This window comes from Marmota flaviventris, chromosome 18, assembly GCF_047511675.1.
Source record: "Marmota flaviventris isolate mMarFla1 chromosome 18, mMarFla1.hap1, whole genome shotgun sequence".
Classification (NCBI taxonomy): Eukaryota; Metazoa; Chordata; class Mammalia; order Rodentia; family Sciuridae; genus Marmota; species Marmota flaviventris.
This window is the reverse complement of record NC_092515.1, coordinates 1,018,705-1,041,332: the sequence shown is the minus strand read 5'-3', so window position 1 is coordinate 1,041,332 and position 22,628 is coordinate 1,018,705. Positions and strand designations below refer to the sequence as shown.

Here is a 22,628-nt window from a genome sequence, read left to right as displayed (position 1 = left end):
GGACACTGGCGCCCGGGGACTCTGCGCCCTGGACCGGCCCGCACCCTGCCTCCCGGGCCGGCCTCCACAGGCCTCGGGGCAGTGGGACCCCAGGCATTGTCCTGTGCCTGGCTTCAGGCCCCCCAGGTTTGAAGACTGTCCCCGTCCCCTGCCCTCTCCTGTCCCCCCACGGGTCCCCGCCTCACTAGCCCTGGGCGCTGGCTCCTGCACCAGGACAGCTGCGCGGCCGTCTCTGGGTCCCTGCCAGGCCCGGGTCGCCCAGGGCGCGGCGGCCTTCCCGCCAGGTCCTCGCCGGGTCCGCTCTTCCCATCCCAGACCCATGGGATCCGGCCCAGCCGCGTCCTGCGCTGCCCGCCGCCCGCCGCCCGCCGCCCGCCGCCCCGGGACGTTCTGACGCTCCCCGCCGCGTCCCGCGCCTGCGGCCGGGGCCTCCGGGTGCGAGTCCAGCGCAGCGGGCCCTGGGACAGAAGCTGCAACTGAAATTCCTCCCGTCGGCCCGGGGACCCGCCGTTTAACTCTGGTCGCGACTTCCCTGGCCTGCCTGGCCGCCGGGGTCCCGCCTCGTGCGATGCGCAACTGCGGGGGCCGCGGGAACCGAGCCAGCCTGATGGCACCCCGCACCAGGGCTGGGGGGACGCCAGCCCTCTCCGTCTGCCAGCCCCAGGAGGCTCCTGCTAGCCATGGCCACGCCTGGGCCCGGCCAGAGCCGCCGGCCCAGCGCCCTGCACCGTCCCCGCACCCAGGCGCAGGCGGCGGGCGCGGCCCGCGGAGTGGGCCCCCAGCCTCCCTCGCTAAGCTCCTCCGTTCCCCTTTTTTGGGGAAAAACTGAATAGAGAAACGTCCGGAGCACAACAGCCGCGGGGGAGGCCCCGAGCGCAGACCCTGGCCCTGGGGGTGACTCCCTCCCCGCCGCCACCTAGGGGCTCCCGCCACAAGCACCGACCCCAGGACACCAAATAAGGGGGTGCGCCTTACAACTCGGCTTCCCCCCATCCTTTGGGGAGGATGTGACCCCAGCGATCCTAAACGGTAGCTATGGCGTCCCTCTAACTTTTTATTTAAAGATATAAGGTCCGCATCGCAGGTTTAACCACGCAGCCACGTGGAGGGGAGCCTCTGAGCCCGCGGTGGGGCGGCGGCCCAGGCCTTGCACCTCCCGCGCCCAGGGGCCTCCATATCCACAGGTTTCACCCGAGATTCCACCGACCGTGGGGAACAATTGCCTTGCACTGAACACGGACAGATTGTTCCCTGACACTGTCCCTACCAGTACTGTGCAGTGGCTACCCACACACGTAGGTATTACAATCTGGAGGTGCAGGAGGAGGTCTGCAGGTGACACGAAATGCTAGGGCCTCTGCAGAGCGACTTGGGCCTCTGCGGCTCGGGCACCCACCCCTTCCCGGTGGGTGGGCAAGTGGAGGGACCACTGTGTCTCCTGCCTCCTGGGTCCGCCCGCCCCATGGATAAGTAGAGTCGGCAGACTTCAGAGGGTAAGTGGACCGGGCAGGGGGGTGGGACGGTGAACTGGGAGGCCCTCCCCCCCTCTGAAGGCCACTGCTGTTGGGAGCCATGAAGGAATGCTGACCTTAGGGTCACCAAACCACCCATGGAAATCTAGGTCTTTGAAGAGAAATTCCCCACATTTTACGCTTAGGAAGATTGTTTATCCTTTCCCAAGGGCCACACAGACCAAATTACAGCGAGTCTGTGGCCACGGCTCCAGCCCCAGACCCGCCCTTGGGTCTCTAGTGTCAGGGGTTAGCTTCGGTCCCTTGCCCCGGTCCAGAGGAGCCTCGGCTTACAGTTCCAGGGCTCCCTGAGAGAAGGGGGCTCCCTGTTCCTCCTTACCCAGCCCCTCGCTGTGAGTCAGGGCAGTCCAGACCCCCGTGGGCAGCCTGAGTGGGCACCGGCCCGTCTAGAACTCTGGAGTGAGAGTTGGAAAATGTCGAGTACCGCTTCCTGACGGTGGGAGCCACGGAATCCAAGCCCTGACTGCCCTGGGGCTCCCCCGGCACTGGGCTGTCCTGCTCTCGGCACAGCGTGCTGGAGGCCACGGGCCTCGCCTGTTTGCTCCTCTGGCCCTCCCCTGAGGACATCTGCTCCCCTCCAGCTCTGCACACTTCACTCCTTTGGTGCCCAGGAACCTGTGTGGAGAGTCCTGGCTGACCCCCAGGATCCCAGCTCTGGGGGGGCACCTGCAGGCTGGCTGCTGTCCCCTCCCCAGGCTGCCTCTCTGCGGGGGGCTACTTTGCATTTGTGTTTCTCTCTGCACATTATTTTCTACCCTGTCTGATTTCCTTGAAGATAAGGACCCCACTGAACCCCTGCACATCACTGTTTGGCTTTATTAACCCACAACCTAACCTTGGCCACAAGTTTTCCTTCCACCAGCCAATCACGTCAAGACACGCCATCTCATGCTCTGCCTGCTCCCCCATCCCTTTTTCTAAGAATTCAGTTTTGGTTGATTAATAAAAATTGTGAACATTTATATTGTAAGACGTGATGTGTTGAAATAGGCACCAGATCCCTCTGTCCAATGTGAGAACTGGGAGGCCCTCCCCCGCTCTGAAGGCCACTGCTGTTGGGAGCCATGAAGGAATGCTGACCTGAGGGTCACCACACCACCCATGGAAATCTAGGTCTTTGAAGAGAAATTCAAATACTGTCTTCTGAGATACACCTTTTGGAGGGTCCTGCTTCACTTGAGTTGGGGAGAGTGGCTTACACTTGCTCTGCAGGACGGAACCATCCACGGGCCCCAAAGAAGCTGGTAGAACTGTTCAGCCAACTCTTGGACCCATGCTGGCCTCCCCTCTGAGTTACAGTGCACAAGATGTAAGAACTTACCTGAGGGCTGGGGTTGTGGCTCACGGTGGAGTGCTTGCTCACATGTGTGAGGCCCTGGGTTCAGTTCTCAGCACCACATTGTAAATAAATGAATAAAATGAAAGTCATCAACAAATAAAAAAAAATCAAAAAAAGAACTTACCTTGAGAACCCTCTGTGCTAGATCAGAAATTCCCCTCTCTGCCTCCCTGTGCACCTGCTCAGGGAAGTGTTTACAAAGTCCCGGGAACATGTTCTGGTCCCCGTTTTTTCTTTCTGTACTGGGGATTGATCCCAGGGGTGAGCCACCACTGAGTTACACCCTTTTTATTTTGTATTTTGTAATAGGGTCTTAGTAAGTTGCTGAGGCTGGCCTGGAACTTGTAGTCCTCTTGCCTCAGCCTCCCGAGTCCCTGGGATTTAGGCGTGTGCCACTGCACTGGGCAACATGTGCATTTCTAAGCCTCAATGACCGCCTTCAAGACGGGGCAGTGCCGGCATTCCTGACAGGATCCCACTGCCTTCCTGTTACCCTCTTGCCAGAGGGGCCTTTCCAGGAATTTCCGTGGCAGTGGCTACATGTGGCCACTAGATGGTGGTAGAAGCCAAGTAATAAAGTAGAATAAGGCATTTTGGTATTTTTCGTGTTTCGGTATTTATTGGTGAATAAAATTGTGTTTGTGGTGCAGAGCGTGATGTATACGCAGGTCGTGGAACTGCCACATCAAGCTGTTTTGCACATGCACTACCCCCACATACTTGTACTTGTGTGGAGAGCACACTTAAAATCTCCTTTCTCAGAGATCCCCAAATGTCTTTGACTCCAGCCCAGGTTCGACTGAGGCTGCATTTTATTTTACTTATCTGGGGGCCAACCCTGGGCCTACATGTGGGAGGCAAGTGTTGCTCCACCAAGCTGAGCCCAGCCCCCATCACTGCGGTGACTCGGCCTAGTTTCTGGCCACTGAGTGCTGCAGGACGATGTTTGGTTCATGGCAGACTGCATGCATAGGGTCACAAAGGACCTAAATGACTCCTATGACACAGCAGCCACTGTGGTGTCACTGCCCACTGTGGTGACCTCCCGAGAGGCCAGTCCCAAGCACACACCACCTGATGCTTGAAAATGGTGGCAAACAACTGTTGTCTTATTTGGGGATTTTCCTTTGACAGCCATCTTGGAGAGTATGCTTTCTACTTATGGACTAAGTTTGCCTGAGAGAGCATGCCGGCCTAGGGTGGCCACCACCCCAAGCGTCCTGTGTGTGGGTCTCTTGATTCCACGGCTCTCTCCTGTGCTTGCTTGAACCCTGTGCTGCTTTCTGGGCTAGGGCAGGCGTCTGCAGCACAGGCAAGCCATGCAGCCTGGGTGCGTGGGGTGCCCCTCCTGCTGTGCTCCGTGAGGTCTGCACAGAGCTCCCTGCTTAGTGGGCTTTCTCTCGGGGATGGAGTCCACCATTCCAATTCAGTGGCCTCTCCTTAGTTCCTTGGTGCATCTCAACTTGGCGTCCTACTCTCCAGTCTTCTCCTGAAATGGAATACAGAATCAGTCACTTGCGAAACTTCCCACTGTTGCTTATGGAAATAAATTTCAGACACACATCCTTCGGCGGGTATGTATCTATGCATCACTTTTGCCCCGTGTACCTTGTCCCTTCTGAGAGCCAGCATTCATTAAGCACCATAGAGGATCATCATTTCAGGCTCTCCTTCATTATCTTCAATAAAACCTGCACCCGGTCTTTATTTTTTCTAGTAAATTTATTATTGTAAATGATTAAGATACACACATGGTATTTTGATGTACAAATGCTCTCCAGCTTAAAATGGCTTGACATGATTTTTCAATTCAGATAATGCAAAAGCAACTTGCACTCAATCAAAACCGCCCCTCAATTTTGAATTTTGATCTCTTCCTGGGCTAGTGGTTTGTGGTATACCCCTCCTGATTCTGGTCAGCCACATGACCACCAGGGTGAACGACAAATGCTGTCCATCATGCTGCGCTGCTAAGCTACAGCGTTTGGAGGCTAGGTGTGTTGCATTTTTTTTACGGACCATATGGTCAATTTACAAGGCATTTATCAAGATTCAACTCCACAGGAACTTGGGACGCATAGTGAAGTGAGGGCTGCGGTCATGTCAATCATCGTATCCAACAACCCACACAGTCATCTTTGTGCAGGTGTGTGAGTGTGGGGGGAGCACCCAGACTCCGATCTCTTAGCAGATTCCAGTGTACGACAATATCATTAACTGCAGCCACCACAAGACTGTACCTAACTGTACTTTGGTGCTCTCTGACCTACTCCTCCCCTTTTCCTCTTCCCACCCTGGTAACCATCTATCTATTCTGTTTCCACGTGTTCAATGTGGTTTTTAAGTTATGTATATCAATGAGATCATGAGTATGTTTCTTTCTGTGCTTATTTCACTTAGCAACACTTAGTATTGAACGCCAAAGGGCTTCACTTCAGTAAAATGGTATTCAGAACCTTGCCAAAGAAATGTCAGTCTGTCAGCCACAATAACTAGTCACAGAGAAGGGTGCAGAAGGAGGAGTCCTCTCTCCTCTCCACAGTTCAGGTACTCTGATCTGGAAAGGGGGCGATGGCCTTCTCTCCCCTCCACTATTCAGTGAATACCGCCAGGGCTACCAGCTTTGTGGTTCTCCATTAATAAAAACTGATCCTCAAAAGTGTCATTTGAAAAAAAAAAAAAGTGTTCCAGGTCTTGGACTCCAGAGATGGTGGCTTTGGTCTGTCATGGGATGTCTTACTCAAGGACTTCTTGCCCAACTCATGATCACATCCCCGAGTTTCTAACATGTATTTCGATTTCCTTTATCCAATCCAAGATCTCTGGTGCTATATCTGTCCCTTGTAATGAATGATTTGTTTGGATAATCATATTTTTAAACTTCAATAAATCTCACTGTTCTCAGCTTTCTCTCTTTTCAGAGCAGTCTGTTTAGCGAGCTCCTCCGTGTGCTTCTCCATGCCGTGACCTTGCTGCGGGTCTCTGACTTGGTCTACGGCATAATTCATCTTAATGCTCAGTTGTTCCGTTGATGTTTCAGTTACTGGGTGATTAGACTTTGGCCCTCCAAATCCCAGAGTCACTGGGTGGAATCTGAACCCTACTTATGGGAGGAGACCTGTCCATGGTCCTGACCACATCCTCTCGTGCTCCCTTCCTGCAGGACTAGCTAGACCAGACTCCCAGCTCTGGGAGGCTGCAGGCCCAGGCCTCTCCACGCCTCCTGCGGTCCCGGGGAGCGCCACGGCTCCTGAAAGGAAAGTGACCACAACACTCAGAGCAACCAAGAGATCTTTATTGCAGCAGTGCAACAGAGGAGAAGAGAGAGAAAGAGAAAGGGGGGGGGGAAGCACGCGCAAGAGAGAGACAGAGAGAGCAAGAGAGATAGAGAGAGCAAGAGAGAGAGGGGGACCCAGCAGGAGGGAGTTTTTATAGCCCAAATCTAATGAGGTCTCTGGGTCTGCAAGCTGTCTTGTTGGCACAAGGGGGGTTATGTGTTCAGCCTTGAGCAGGGGGTTGAGTGTTCAGCCTTGAGCAGGGGCTTGGGCATTTGGGCTTGAAGCAATCAGATGATAAAAAGCCAGACAGAGGGTTTGAGTGGCCAGGTCACCCTGCAGCTAACTTTGTTTGGCATGCTCTGCAGACAGCTTACTCAGCCTGTGCTGCACCTAACATTCCTCCCTTTTTGTTTTTCTAAGTGACATGGGGGACGGTGTAAAGTCCTCTGGCTACTTCCTGCTTAATGGTGGGCGGCGTTGGACCTAGAAGGGGAAGTGGAGGAATGTTCGGGAGACAGGTCTGAGAACACCAGGGCAGCCAGAAATAACACTCAGTGGCTATAGATAACTACTTCAGTAGTGGTAAAGTCCATAAAGACACTCGTCGATGGCATCAAAACAGTCCTGGATGGAGGAGATTCTTGGTATCAGCCACTGGTCCTGTAGCAGGGACTCTAGGAAGTATCAGAGTTGGCTTGGTGGCTTGGTTGAATCCAGTAATGTTAAGGGTGACAGCCCAATTGCAGCCAGTGGAAGGGCAATTGCCTCGACCCATAAACTGAGAGTGGGTGGTGTCATCCTGGTGGCTTGGTTGTAGTAGCGGCATCTGTGGTTTGAGATAAAAACTTGAGAGAGAATAATGATTAGTAAAAGAAGAAGAGGGTTGGTGAGAAATTTTGAGTTTGGTGGTCGTGGTGGAAGTCCAGGATTGGACATTTGGAACAGGTGCCTTTTTAAGGCAGAAGACATAATACCAGGGATAGTGTCTAAAAGCTTGGTCACCACTGGGGTAGTAAGTATGACCATATGGGGTCCCGTCCAGAGAGGTTCCAATGATTGAGAATGCAGTTCCTGAAGTAAGACTGAGTCACCCAGTTGAAGAGGGTCCAATTCAGTTTGTGGTTGTGCTGGGATTGAGGCAATGAATGGCGCAGGAAGGCAGTGGTCTGCGTGTTCCCTTAGGAGTTTGTGTAGAAGTGTGAGATAGGGCAGGTAGGACACAAGGGGAGGAGGAGTGATTGAAAAGCTTTGGGTGGTTAAGAAAGGGCACCCATAGAATTGCTCAAAGGGGCTAAGGCCTGAGGGAGCTCAAGGGGCTGCCTGAATTCAGGTGAGGGCCAACAGCAGGAGACTAGGCCAGAAGAGCCTAAGTTTAATAGCAAGTTTAGTGAGATGATCCTGAGAATGCCGTTAGGCCTCTCAACCTTACCCGAGGAAATAACACTCAGTGTTGGTAGGGGATGTGGAGCCTCCAAGTGATGTTGAGGCCTTTGGAGACTAGTTGAACAACCTGAGAAGTGAAGGCCGGACTGTTGTCTGACTGGATGGAGGCGGGAAGTCTGAACCTGGGAATGATCCCCTCAATGAGGATGGAGGCCACAGTGTCAGCAGTTTTCTTGGATGTAGGGAAGGCTTCTCTCCAACCTGAAAAGTATCAACCAAAGTAAGTAGGCAGTGAAGCTCTGTGCCTAGGCACGTGGGTGGAGTTGATCTACCAGTCTTCGCCTGGCTGGTGGCTCCTCATCTGAGGTGTGGGGAGTGTAGGTTTGATGCTTCCTTGTGGGGATGCTGTAGAGCAGACAGAACAAGCAGAGTGGACCTGCTGGAGAGTAGTTCTCATTCCTAGGAAGTAAAAGAGGGGTTGTAAAATCTGGAAAAGAGGCTAGAGAGGGTTTTATGTGGGGGCAGAGTCTCTGGAGTTAGAGGAGTTGGTCATGAGTCCTAGGTCTCCGTCTTGGGCATCAGGGGCTGGTAGTCTTAAAGAAGTAGTTGATTGACTGACTGGTTGGTGAATTTGTGTATCTGATCTTGCAGGAACTTCTGAAGGCAATTTAATAGACATGGTCCTATTAGGAGAAACATAAAGAGGACTAACAGGGGTCCTGTGAGGGGGAGGAGCCCAGGCCACACTTGACTGAACATTCCCCATGGAGACTGTTGGCTGTTGCTGTCTCCTCTTTTCTAGCTGTTCTTGTCCTTCATTGCTCCCAGGAATAACTGTGTTTTGGCTTAACTGGTTTTGGTAGGTGTTTAAGATCAAGCTGGTCAAAATTGACTTTGTTTCTATCTATTGTTAAGAGTCAGTCGAGTTCCCATAGGGGGTGCTCATGGGGGAACCTGAGAGCAGCTTCTTAGTTCTGCTAGTGCCATTTGCGCTAGGATGGGTCCAGGTCTTGCTTGACCATTTGGCTTCCCTTGGAAGCATCAGGGATGTCTCCCTTTTCCGATGACCCTCCTCTTCACAGCAAATGCACTGATTGGCTTTTCATTCTCCAGTGGTCTCATTAATCTCCCTGATCAGGAGGTTATGTGGCCCAGAGTGGCAAAGCTCTTTAGAGAAGTTCCCTGGATTTCAGACTGACTCAGAGGGCAAGAGCCAAATATTGGCTTTCTTGGCCATTTTAATTTAAGTTTAAGTCTTGATCGTAAACATCCAGCAAAGTCAGTTTCACCTTAAATTAAGAGTACTGGGCTTTAGCTGAAGTCTGGCCTACTTTGGAGTCATTCTGACATGTAGTAAGATGGAAGGCAGAGCCTTATCTCAGGTAAGCCAGGGCTCTTCATAAATCTTAGGTAAAGTGTTCTAGTATTGAAGCTGATCTTTGTTTTTAAATATCATTTTATAAAGTTTACATATATTGTTGTTCGAGGTCACATGAATACTAGCTAACACAATATGATATTACATTTAAATTGTACCCAGTTTATAAAACTTTATATTAATCTTATTGATAACAGGAACAGTTATAAACATTAAATGATATAAATAAATCTCCAATATGTTATTTTTATAAGCCTAAAATTACCATGCAACCTTTTGGAGAAGACCAGCTTGATATAATGCTTTTTTTTTAAAGCTTCTATCTTAAAGACTTATATACCTGGAAAATATGAACACATTTAATATACAAAGAAGAGTAATAGTACAACAATTACATTGATGTTTTTATATTAATCAAGTTTAGCTCTTAAAGAAATAACATATTACAATATTGCAAAATAACAGTTGTTGTTTAACCATAGTTGTTTAATCCTTAATTCCTTCAAGATTACTTGCTCAGAAAACTTACATATATAACCAACATACACAGACCTTCTTTATCACTTACTTAAACCTATATAGCCAATGTACATAGACCTTCTTTATCACTTGCTTAAACCCTCTTATTTACTTAATAGACTCTCTTATCCAGAAACACCTTTTCCTTCTATTAAATCCATACCTAGAACCTTCGAATTTCTCTTTCCCATCTGTTAACTCCTTCTTTATTCACACTTTGAACCAATCCTTGTAAATTTCTGAATTTAGGTAAATTATTCCATTTTAATAAGAGATATTTTGTTATTTGCGGTACACAATTAATCACATCTGTTTACCATTTCATGAAAACATGAACAATGTTTAAGTATATAGAATTATACTGTTGTAGGGACGGACAAGGCAAGGCACCTAAGATAGCAGCGAAGATAGGGAAACAGTTATATTTGGCTGCAGCCAGATTCAGAGGGCACAGCTTCTGCTGTTATCAATTAATCCCCTGAACCCCGAGTTTAGGTAGTTTCAGAATTTTGCATCCAGCATGTAAAGGGAGGGGCTCAGAAGTTCACAGTCTGCAGAAGTTCACAAAAAGCAGTTTTTTTTGTTTGTTTGTTTTTTGTTGTTTTCTCTGTTCTGGGCAAGTTAACCCTTCAAGGACACCTGGGAAGGGGAAAACTTTTTTTTTTTTTTTCTTTTCTTTCCTCCCCCTGCCAGATGTTACCATGGAGCCCAGTTGGTAACTTCCTTATCCTCAAAATGTAGTCATCACTGTTCAGCCCAGCTCAAGGCCAAAGGCCTTGTTTACATATTTTGTGAAAAACTAGTAAGGGGGTGTCCAGCACCTGGAGTGCTGATTTTTCCAGCCAGTGGTCAAGTAAAACAGGGCAACATGAAAAGTGGAAGTTTATCTACAATGAACTCTTTTATAGAGATTCTTTTGCTGACAGTCCTAAAATCAGCCATGGTGAAGATTCTGGAGAAGGTCAGTTAAGACTTTTCTGTGGGCCTGGTAGGGAGGGGGAAGACGGGAAGGTGGGGCTGAGAGCATCTAGGGTGGATCTGAGAATGAGGAAGGAGATGTAAAAGAAAATGGGAAAAGGGTTTGGGATTTTCCTAGCAAGGAAACTTGAGCAGTAGAACAGGTAGAACAGAGGGGAAGACAGGAGTGAATATCCCCCAAAGCCTATAGGGAACTTTAATTCTTAGTAACCTGTTTTCAGTGATGACAAAGCAACTTTAAAGGCCATTTTCACCAGATCTTGGATAGGGGTCTGAGGGCTCTCCTCAGCTCATTTGAGCTTTCGGTTAGCTGGTAGGAGGACCTGGTGGGACCTGGTGTGGGTGCTAACAGTAGAAGAGAGGAGTGAGTGGGTGGAGGGATTCCTTCAGTAACTGCTACCTCAGCAAGGGGGCAACAGTCTGAGGAAGGGCGGTGGTGTACGTTTTTGATCTAGTGATTGGAAGAGAGAAAGCAGGTTACTGAGGTGGGAGTGAAGACGGAGAGTCTGGGGCAGATGGCTGAGGGTGAGGACTTACTTAAGCCAGGCAATAGGATGGAGGTTTATTAGCAGGGTCAAAAGTAGTGGATGAGTCCAGAGGAGGAGAAAGTTGGGGATCATGGTTGGGGGAGTTGGTTTGCAAGCTGGAAGAATTTGTAGAGGGTTGCAAGAGGTGCAGAGAGCAGGATTGGATTAGAGCAAGAAGAAAGTGATCTTTACCCATTTTTTCAAATACTCACAGTAATTGTAGAGATCCCTCAGAATGGAGGGATCCAGGGACCCAAAAGGGGACCATCTGCTTTGGTTGTCTAAGGGATAAGTGGGCCAGGCCTGGGTGCTATATTTGATCAATTTTTGGGGTTTGATGTCTGGTGTCAAGGAGAGGATTTTGAGGTTATCCAAGAGGCATTGTAGGGGAGAGTCGACCGGCAGAGAGGACACACTACCCATGTCTCAAACGTAGTATAAGGAGGAGGGAAGAGAACGCAAACGTAGTATAAGGGAGAGGGAAGGAGACGCAAAGATAGTATAAGAGAGAAGGAGGAAACTCATTTATTGGCAAAAGGGGCATCCCTGCTAGAGCCAAAAATCAGGAGTGCCTTAGTGGCAAGTTCGAGCTGCAGAGACTGGTCATCACCGAATCCTGACAGTCGAAGCTCTTGTCCTGGACGGAGCCGGAGCTGTGGGAGACCTTGGCCAAGGCTTTTCGGGACCCCTCCTGGAGAGGCCGGATACTCCCAGGGCCGGAAAGAAGGGAAAGAGAGACAGGGGAAGAGGGAGGAAGGGGAGGGTAAGGTTCTCTCTGGCGACCAAGTCTTGAAGGTGAGGACTAGGACTTTATGAACCACCGAGACCATGAAGGTCTGGGTGGGGTGTGATGTTCAGTTCTCTGTTATGTGTCCCCGGAGGTTACAGAGTCCTTTGAGGGAGACCTACAAAGCCTATGCTGGTAAATTAACAGCTGGGAAGGGAAGGGAATAATTTTGAACCCAGGAGTCTATTCTGCCCTAGGAAGGAGTCCCTGAGGGCCACCGTATCCTTGAAGGCTGTGGTGGGGTGTTTTCCTCCCCACAGGTGGGCAGAGAGGTTTGCCAGACGATCAACAGTCAAATCCTCCAGACACCACCATTGGGTTTAGGACTCCAGGAAGGGGAAACTCACCAATCGAAGGTCGGTGGTGGATGTAGTTCTGGTGATGGAGAAAGTGGGTTCAGGTTGACCGGTGAGTGGCACTTCCGAAGGAAGAGGGACCCAAAAGTGGGTTTTAACCCTCTCCCGGGTTTTCGGCACCAATGAAAGGAAAGTGACCACAACACTCAGAGCAACCAAAAGATCTTTATTGCGGCAGTGCAACAGAGGAGAAGAGAGAGAGAGAGAGAGAGAGAGAGAGGAAGCACGCGCAAGAGAGAGACAGAAAAAGCAAGAGAGAGAGAGAGCAAGAGAGAGAGAGAGCAAGAGAGAGAGAGGGGCCCGGCAGGAGGGAGTTTTTATAGCCCAAATCTAATGAGGTCTCTGGGTCTGCAAGCTGCCTTGTTGGCACAAGGGGGGTTACATGTTCGGCCTTGAGCAGGGGGTTGAGTGTTCAGCCTTGAGCGGGGGCTTGGGCGTTTGGGCTTGAAGCAATCAGATGATAAAGAGCCAGACAGAGGGTTTGAGAGGCCAGGTCACCCTGCAGCTAACTTTGTTTGGCCAGCCCTGCAGACAGCTTACTCAGCCTGTCCTGCACCTAACAGCTCCGACCACCGGGGAGGCTTGGTGGGGGCACAGCAGGCTGTACCACTTTGTTACCTGAATTCGGCATCTGATTGCTCACAAATGTTGTAAAAGCGCAAGGAAGAAAATAACTCATCACGTGTCCACCATCAGTGATCATCTAACATCTTGGCAGAGGAACTTCCCGTCTTTTATGTTTTAAGAGAAATCATGTTTTCTAAAGATAACATATTAATCTTATTAATTACTGTCACATAGCAAACAGCGCAAAGGTGAAAAGAACCGCCCCGATCCCGGAAGTTACTCCCTTCCACACGAGGTGGAGGACATTCCAGGGTCTGTCCCAAGGCCTGAGGGTCCAAGCCTGGTGCTGCCCACTCTTTGGCCACGTGGACAGTTAGTCATTAACTCCTGGCATCGACGGGCGCAGCAGTCACCGGCCGCTCACCCCAGAAGATGTACAGGACGGCGCTGGGCTGCCGTCGGACCCCCAAACCCCAGGGGCCGAGGCCAGCTGGGTCGGTGCGCATGCGTGCCCGCCAGCGGCGGCCGGAAGTCACGGCACCGGCCCAGGAGGCCACGCACGGCGAGCGCGGAGGGGCGGGGCCGGGCCGCATTTCCCAGGGGCCTCCGCGCGCTGCGGCCCGTGGGCGCGGGAAGGCCCGTGGGAAGCCGGCCGCCGGGTGCGGTGCCCCGCGGTGAGGGGTGAGCCCGCGGGTAGAGAGCCCCGCACCGGGCGGCAGGGCAGCCGGGCGGCGAGCCCCGAGGGCAGGCGGCTGGCCTCGCACAGTGCGGGTCACTCGCGTGGAGAGGGGAAACACGTGTGCGAAGTGGCGCCCGAGCGGCCGCAGGGCGCAGGAGTGTGCAGCCTCCCCTTCCCCCCGGGGGGAGCACCCGTGGGACACCGCGACCTGACCGGGCCACCCCAGGGTGAAGCGGCACCGGGTTCTCCCAGCCCGCACCCCACTGTGGGGTCCCCTCCTGCCGTGGAGGGGGACCCCACATTGACCTCTGATGTGCGCGTGGGACTTGGCAGCGCCCGGGGTGGATCCCAGGACCCACGGGGGGGGGGGGGGGTCCTTACAGCTCCGGCCCCTCCTGTGTAAACACACGAGCGTCCTTCAAAATACACTGCACCCAGTAGAAATGGGAAAGAAGCCACCTTGGACCTGTAAGTGGTCTGAAGTCACCAATGTCAGCTGGGACCACTGTAGGGAACGTGGACAACGCCCGGTGGGGCGCGGTGGGCCCGTGATCCCAGCCACGTGGGAGGCCGAGTCCCGCCTGGGCGATGGGAGACGCCTGGGATGCAGCTCCTGTGGCCTACATTGGCTCAGGACCCGGCTCTCCACACCCACCACACACTGGGGATGAACCCGGGGTGCTTTCCACTGAGCTACACCCCCAGTCATTTCTATTTTTATTTTGAGACAGGGCTCCGTAAGTAGATCAGGCTGGCCTCTAATTTAGGATTGCCTTTCCTCAGCCTCTGGAGCTGCTGAGATGACATCACTGCACCTAGTGATGTCCTTCACTTTAAAAGAATTATTTTAGATTAATGAAGGTCCGCTTATACTTCAGCAGATATATAGTAAAAGCATGAATTAGCCACCAATGTGTGTGTGTGAGTGTGTGTGTGTGTGTGTTCCCCAAATTGGAGGGAAATGTTCAAGTTAACTGGAATTACAAAGGAGGTATCTTTCAGCTAACTTATTGACAAAGATGAAAATATAATACCCAGGGGCTATGGAATTTACACTCGAGTACTAGGCAGACTTTCTCCTGCTTCTTTGTAACAAGAAAAAACTGGCACACACTTTCAAACTCTGATCTGGAAGTAGCTGTGAATCTTAACTGGATCCATTTAGCCCAGGAAATAAAGACATGGGGGTGTAGCCCACAGAAACGGTGGATGTAAGCCAATCCCCACCAACCAACCAACCAACCAACAAACTAAAAGCCATGTAAAATGGTAGGTAGTAAGGTTGTTTTGCTAAGTGATGTTATTTAAATGATCTTTCTACTGGTGGATAATCTGGTGAGAAATGGCATATTTGCAGTCTTAAATGATTTCCATACAGATATATAATCACCCAAGAAAAGTGTCATTTGCATAGTGGAAACAAATACTTTAAGTACACGATCCTTAATAAAGGACAAATTAATGTCATCTGTGTCTGGAAATGATATTCTCAGAAGACAGACCCTCCTCCGGGATCCTCCAGCCCAATGTGCCTGAACTCAACGTAATCCTGGGGAAAACCAGACACTCAGCGGGAACCTATCTCAAAAACCAAAAAGAAGTGGAATGGGCTCAGTGGAAGGGAACCCCTGAATTCAGCCTCAGTAAAACACACACACACACACACACACACACGAGTATATTCTTCAAAGATACCAGTGTCATAAAGAGAAAGAAAGACTAGGAAGGTGGGAGACTGGGGCCCGCAATCCAGGCGATGGAGGGGGACGCAGCTCAGTGGTGACAAAGAGCAGGAGAGGGGGGCAAAAGAAAGGCACAAGAAAGCTCAAGGGAATTTTAAGATCAAAGAATATTAAAGAAACAGGACAACGGAGTGTTTCACACAACTCTGGGTTGGCCCCTCTGCTGGAAGTAAGCTCTCTCCAAAGTGTACCTGGCACACAGTGGGTTAAAGGAAACATGGTGAGTGGACCAGGGGCCTGGCTCTAGGACCGGATTTAGTCAAAAGAGGTGTGTTTTAGAAAAGGGTGGAGCGGCCGGGCTGATGAATACCCAGGATTCCCGCCAGACCTGATCGGAGCCCTCCTCCATCCTCCCTGGGCCCAGCTCTTCAAACTGTAAGTCTCCTCAGACGGTGGAGTTTGCTTGTTGGGTTGGTGGGATGTCAGATCTTGTGGTGAGGGGGGTTTCTTATTTCACCCGTTACGTGTGTGAGTTGTGGATCAGGACGCCTTAGTTGGTTTTGATCTGGGGTTAGTTTTCTGTGACTGGAAATTGGCCCTTTCAGAAAGGAGCTCACATTTAACACAGGAATCAGTGGTTCACATCTGTGATCGTAGCGACTTGGGAGGCTGAGGCAGGAGGATCTCAATTTGAGGACAGCCTTGGCCGGCCACACACACAAGAGCCTGTGGTGGTGAAACAATCACCTGCAACATTGTCACCTAACAAGGAGCTGTGGTCATCAGCAGAACTCTCTGACATATCAGAAACCAAGCCCCAGCCAGGAGTTGGGTGTGGCAGAAGCAGGAAGTGCTGAAGGGACGCTCTGAACTCTGGCAGTTGGACTGTATGGCACCTGGTCTTCATACATCTTTTCTCCTGCTTCTTTGAAACAAGAAAACATACTAAAGATGCTGAGAATGCAGGATAAACAAGATCATGATCAGCTTTTAAGTTAGAACCTCATAAAGTGTGAGTTTTCTCTAGCAATCAAACATTGCCAGAGGAGCTAGTGAGGCAGGGTTCTGAGAAAATCTCTCTGCTGCTCCCTGGGTTGTAATCTCCTCTGTGTGATCAGGGAGGGGCATTCAGAAATGCCTTCAGAGATGACCCCGTGGAGACCACCGGCCTCCTCCCCTGGGCTTGGCACACAGGCCCCAGGGCGCCAGAGAGCGCCGCACCCTGTGCTTCCTCCTCAGAGGATCATTATCATTTGTTTTTTTTTTTGAGAGAGAATTTTAATATTTATTTTTTAGTTTTCGGCGGACACAACATCTCTGTTTGTATGTGGTGCTGAGGATCGAACCTGGGCTGCACGCCTGCCAGGCAAGCGCGCTACCGCTTGAGCCACATCCCCAGCCCCTGATGATTATTTTTGATTCATTACTCTATTTATTTATTACTGTTCTCTCTTTGATTTCAGAGACCCATGCCCACCACCCCTTTTTAAAATTTTTTCCAGAGAGGATTTTTTGAAACTTTCTGAAACTGCTTTCTGTTTGGGGATACATGTCCCCTTCCATGTGCTTCTGTGCTCCTCCTCCTTCCTCCACCACCTCTCTCTCCCTCCCTCCCTCCCTCCCTCCCTCCCTCTCTCCCCCTCCCTCCCTCCCTCCCTCCCTCTCTCCCCCTCCATCTTTCCCCCTCTTTCCCTCTCTCCCTCCCTCCTTCCCTCTCTCCCTCCCTCCTTCTCTCCTCTCCCCCACCCCATCGTCTCCATCCCTCTGTCTCCATTCTAGTGGTCACCCAGCACCTCACCTCGCCTCCTCTTTGTTTCCTGTCCCTCAGGTTGACCCTCCGGGTTCCATGCCCACCAGTTACTTCCCTCCCTGATTTCCCAGCAGTGTCCTAGTTTCCTTCCCTTCACATGTTGACCCTTCTGCAACCTCAGGAAAAGCTGGCAGTCGCAGGTCAAGTGATGGACATGTGGTATTTGCAACCCTTGCTGCAGCGGACTTGCGGGCAGTGAGGCACTAAGTCTCTCTCTTTGCGGGTGCTAGAACATTGAGGGGCTAAGAGCGAAGACCGCATTGCGGTAAAGAGAAATGTTGGCTTACAGAGTGAGTGGTCAGGTTGAGGAGGACTCAAATGATTGAAGGGACAGGCTACATTTATGCCCTGGGAAACTACACGTCTGTGATTTTTTTGTTTTTGGGTTTTCGTTTGTTTGTTTTGGTACTGGGGATTGAACTCAGGGGCACTCAAACACGGAGCCAAACGTCCCCAGCCCCATTTTGCATTTTATCTGGAGACAGGATCTCACTGAGCAGCTCAGCGCCTGGCCCTTGCTGAGGCTGGCTTATACATCTGCATTTTATGGATGGAAAATTCAGAGACCTGTGAGCAGCTTCACCAAATTGGCTACATTAAGCCAGTTGCACAGGTGTGAAAACTCCCGAGGCCAGTCCCAGCCCCACACAGGGAGGTCTGATCCTGGACGCCCACTCGGGGCACACTGCTCCCTCTGCCACCTCCCAGGCACTCCATGGCTTCAGATCCTGGCACTGCTGAGGGCTGCGGGACCCCAGAGGCAGCTTCAGGCGTGAGAGGTGAACCCCTTTCTCTTCGTGCCCTCTTCTGTGGTTGCGGCTGTTGCTCAGGCTGCTTTGCACCGGGCTCAACAGATGCTCCCGCCTCACCCTGCCAAGGAGCTGAGACTGGCCGTGCCCATGCTGTGGCTCCCACGTCTCCTGAAGTGCATCCCACTATGTTTTCCACTCCCCGGCTTTGTGGTTGGGCAGCTGACAGGCAGATGCTGCGTGTGGGCATAGGCTGTGCATCTGGTTGATGGGTGAATGCACTGTAGAAGGGAATGATTTCCCCAGTCAAGGTGGTGCATCTGTCCATCGCTACGTGTTCACCTCTTGTGGGTGTGTGTGAGAGCACGTAATATCTACTCAGACTCAGACTTCAAGGTGCAATGTGTCATCATCAATAGGCGTGACCGTGCTGCACCTTGGAGATCCAGAACTTGTTCACCTTAGAAATGAGCATGGGTCCCCTTTTGCCACCGCCCCATCTCCCTCACCCCCAATCCTGGACCTACCACTCCACTCTCTGCTCCTACCAGTTTGGTTCTACCCGTCCGTGAGATGACTCGGTGCTTTCACCCTCTATCTGACTTGCTTCTCTTCCACAGCATCCTCTGAGGTTGTCCTTTTGTTCATAAGTGGCAGGGCTCCTTCTGTGTGAAGGCCTAATAATATTCACAACAACCTGGATTTCCTTATCGATTCGTCTGTTGATGGACAGTTAGGCCATCTCCTATCTTGGGTTTTGTAGAAAGTAGAGTACAAGCTGGGCACAGGGTCCATGCCTGTAAGTTCAGCAACTTGGGAGGCTGAGGTGAGAGGATTGCAAATTTGAGGCCAGTCTTGAAAGTTTAGTGGGACTCTGTCTCAAAAATAAAATGGGCTTTGACTAGCTCCCTGGTAGTCTCCCCTGTGATAAAAATCTCTGTAGCTGAAGAAAGAAAAAGAAACAAAGGGTGGGGAGGGAAGAGGAAAAAAGGAACAGTGGAGTAGGGCGTGCACCTGTCTGTTGGGGGTTCAGACTGGGCACCCTTCTGGGATGGCCATGTCTGTCTGCAGTCCACCACAGCACCAGGGTCCCTTCTCTCCAGGTCCTCATCAACACTGAGTATCTCTTTTTTTAATTAATTGATTTATTCTAATTAGGCATAGATGACAGCAGAATGCATTTTGATTCGTTGTACACAAGTGCAGCAGGACTTTTCATTTCTCTGGTTGTACACAACGGAGCGTCCCACCACACGTGCAGTCCTACGTGTACCTGGGTGAGGATGTCATCTCATTCCACCACCTTTCCTGCCCCAGGTCCCCTCCCATCCCGCCATTCCCTGTGCCCAAAGTTTCTCCGTTTTTCCCACGCCTCCCCCACATGGATCAGCATCCACTTATCAGAGAACATTTGGCCTTTGTTTTTTGGGGATTGACTTTACTAAGCTTAGCATGATACTCTCCAACTCCATCCACTTACCTGCAAATGCCATCGTGTTATTCTTTTTATTGCTGAGTAACATTCCACTGTGTCTAGATACCACAGTCTCTTTATCCATTCATCCACTGAAGGGCACTAGGTGGGCTCCACAGTTTAGCTGTTGTGAACTGTGCTGCTATAAACATTGATGTGGCTGTGTCCCTGAAGTGTGCTGACTTTAAGTCCTTTGGGTATAGACCGAGGAGAGGGACAGCTGGGTCAAATGGTGTTCCATTCCCAGTTTTGCAACCACTCGGGAAAGCAGTATGGAGGTTCCTTGGAAGACACTGAGCATCTCTTGACTTCTCCATACAAGCTGTCAGAGCAGCTGTGGTGACGTCTCACTGTGGGTCTGGTTTGCTCCTCCCTGCGGACTACGGTGTCCTTGAGCCCCTCTGTCTCATCTTCTGCCTTCTCCTTCCTTTGCACCTTCGTGTGCCCTCCACCACATCCACATGTGTCCCCCTGCTGCTTGCTGAGTGGCCCTCTGTGCCCCCGGGAGGCCAGTCCTCAGACCTGCTGTGTGAGTGACTCTGGGCACGTCAGACCCTCCACTCTCAGGTCCGTCAGGAGGTGATGTACCTTCCGCACCAGCACAAAGGTCCATTTTAACCACGTCTTCATAAGGCACTAAAAATGGCCAAAGGAGGGCAAATGTGTTCCAGAGGCTGGCATGGCTTCAGAACGTCAGCAGCTCCTCAAAAGCGACTTTCACTTGGGACTTGAGACCGATAGCAAATGGTTATTCCATAGGGTCTTACACCAAGCGTCATGGCTAGAACATGGTGGTTAAAATGTAGGTGTGTGCTTTTTGTCCTTTAGGGTACAGTGTTTCATTTATAAATAAAGGATGCTTCCTCCAAAGACAAACACAAATTTGGAGCAAGAGGACGGGGACAAGGAAGTGGAGAGGAACCGTCATTGACTCGCTGGAAGGAGAAAAGGAAATGAAGCTGGCAGTCACTTCCAGACCCGGAGAGTGCGTGGGTTTCTCAGCTGAGCAATGACATTGCCAGTGTCCTCACTGGATGCAGGACGTGACCTTGTTATTCATTGGCAAATCATCCTACATAGGGGTTGAACAATCGAAAACATTTCTGGACATTTTTCATCAAAATAGATTTCAAAATCCCATGGAACTGGAGAGTGATTGGTCTGTCCGGTAGCTGACAAAACCCTGTTTTACAGCCTCAAGCCACTTTGTGGGTCCTTTCATACCCAAAGCAGAAGTGAACCCTTCCTTCTCAGAAGACGCCCTGGCTAATGTCAAAACCACCGACTCTTGGTAGGAAAGGGTTGCTAGAATGTGAAGGTAAGAAGAGGATGAAGAGGAGCCAGGACACCCTGGGAGAAGATGACCTGGTACCCAGCAAGAAATGCCGGGCCCAGCCCTGGAAGTATGCAGGAAGCAGCGGGGAGCGACCCGTGAGCTTCGCGACGACGAAGGAAAAGAAAGAAACTCGGGGGACGCTGGGCCTTCAGCCGGGACCAGCCCCACCCCAGGGCCTGGCCTGCGCGTGGCGGCGCCTCCAACCCAGACGCCCTCCGACAGAACAAGTCTGGGGTCTCCACCGGAGTCGGACGGGGACAACCCGGGGTGGCAGGAAGCCCAGGCCGCCCCCGACAAGGTGGCCGAGCCGAGGTGGGCGTGGCGCGGCCTCCCCAACCTGGGGAACACCTGCTACAGGGACGCCGTGCTGCAGGCGCCGCTGGCCATCCCGTCCTTCGCCGAGGGCTTGCTCCTGCAGGGCGTCTCCTGGGGGACAGCGCCCTCGGGGGCTCTCCTCACGCCCCTGAGCTGGCTGCTGGTTTTCAAAGATTTCTGCAAGGTGGAGACCAAGCAGGGGCTGCTCCTGAGCCTCAAAAGTGCCATCTCGGCGGCTGCGGAGCCCTTCCAGGGGAGCCAGCAGAACGACGCGCATGAATTTCTAGGCCAGTGTTTCCAGCAGCTCAAACGCGAGTTTGAGGATCTAAAGGCCACCTGCAGCGCTGGCGGGGAGGCTGGCGGGGAGGCTGGCGGGGACCCAGCCCCAGAGCTGTGCGCCGGCAGCCCCGCCACCCAAGCATCCCACTGCCCTGTTAGTGCGAATTTTGAGTTTGAGATGCAGATCTCCATCACGTGCCAAGCGTGTGGCTGGGTGGTCCTCAAGACAGAGCCCAGCAACCACCTGTCCCTGGACCTGCACCGCGGGACCGAACCGCCGCCTCTGTCCGTGCAGACCGCGCTGGACCTCTTCTTTGCGGCCGAGGAGCTGCGGTGCAGGTGTGAGCGGTGCCGGCACAGGCGCTCCGTGCTGAGGTGCCGGTTGGGCAGGCGGCCCCGGGTGCTCATTGTCCACCTCAAACGCTACGGCTTCGACGACGCCCGGCTGCTGGTGAAGAATGCCCAGCGGGTCCTCGTCTCCCCGTCCTTGGTTCTGTCGTCTCCGTGCAGCGCAGACACCAAGCCGCCCCTCCCCGTGGTCAGAAGGGCGCCTGCGGGGGACGCCAACCACCTGCAGGCCGTCTCTCAAGAGTCGCTTCCTGCGGTCACCTGCCTGTCCTCGCCATCCGAGACGCAGAGCCCCGCATCCCGTGGGCCCCGAGGAGTCCGCAGCACACGTGGAGGAGCAGGCAGGACCCAGCGGCAGGGAGGCCTGGAGTCCCAGCTGACCGACCCCGGACGCAGGGCGCCTGAGCGGGGACAGGCCACCGCAGACTCCGCGGCGGCCGAGGAAGGCCGCCCCCTGCCTCATGGGGACAGAGGGGAGCCAGTCAGCACCCCCCGCTCAGTGCTGGCAGAGGTGCCTGGGAACGCAGAACCTCAGAACAGTGAGAAAACCAACTCCGGGGGCGTCCAGGGATGTCCAGAGAAGGACACGAGTGGACCCACAGAAGCCAGACCTCCAGAAGCCCACCACGACGTCTGTGGCGCGTCGGGTTCTGACAGGGGTCCTGAACACCAGGACCCTATCCCCGAGGCCCGGGCACCAGACGCTGAGGGGTCGGGAGGTCCTCCTCCGGCTTCCAGGCTGGTCAGCGTGGTCAGCCACGTCGGGAGCTCCCACGACTCGGGCCACTACATCAGCGACGTGTTCGACTTTCAGCAGCAGGCGTGGTTCCTGTACAATGACCTGAAGGTGTCGCAGATCCCAGAGGCCCTGGTGTGGGAGGCCAGGGAGCGCACGGGGTACCTACTGTTTTACATGCACAATGAGATTTTTGAGGCGTCCTTGGAAATGACAGCGGGTTCCCAGAAACTTAGCGACTCAGAGGAGACCCCTTGGGACAACTTGTGACGTCAGCCAACTTGCCTGTGGCCTGCTCAGTCCCACTTCCTCTCAGGAGGTAGAACACTGAGCTGGGCCAGAGTGTAGGAGCACATGACTCAAAGTGAAGTTTTATTCTGAGGACAGAAACCTGGATCTCATGACTCGGGAGAGATGCACCCTTCTCTCCTACGAGGTCAGAAATGGTGCTGCTTGAGTTTTGCTTTTTTGTTGTGATTGTTTTGGGTACTGAGAATGGAATCCTGGGCACTTAAACTCTGAGCCCCATCCCCAGCACTTTTTATTTTTTTATTTAGAGACTGTCTTGCTAAGTTG

The 22,628-nt window shown here is 52.2% G+C and overlaps 1 protein-coding gene across 1 annotated transcript; it reads left to right on the top strand.

Annotated features, from left to right (window-relative positions):
* Positions 1-568: 568 nt before the first annotated feature.
* Positions 569-22,322, top strand: Usp29 (ubiquitin specific peptidase 29). The gene is given in 4 exon segments (XM_071604894.1): positions 569-770; positions 19,867-20,206; positions 20,334-20,469; positions 20,583-22,322. Coding segments are annotated over 4 exon segments (2,418 nt in total).
* The last annotated feature ends 306 nt before the right edge of the window (positions 22,323-22,628 follow it).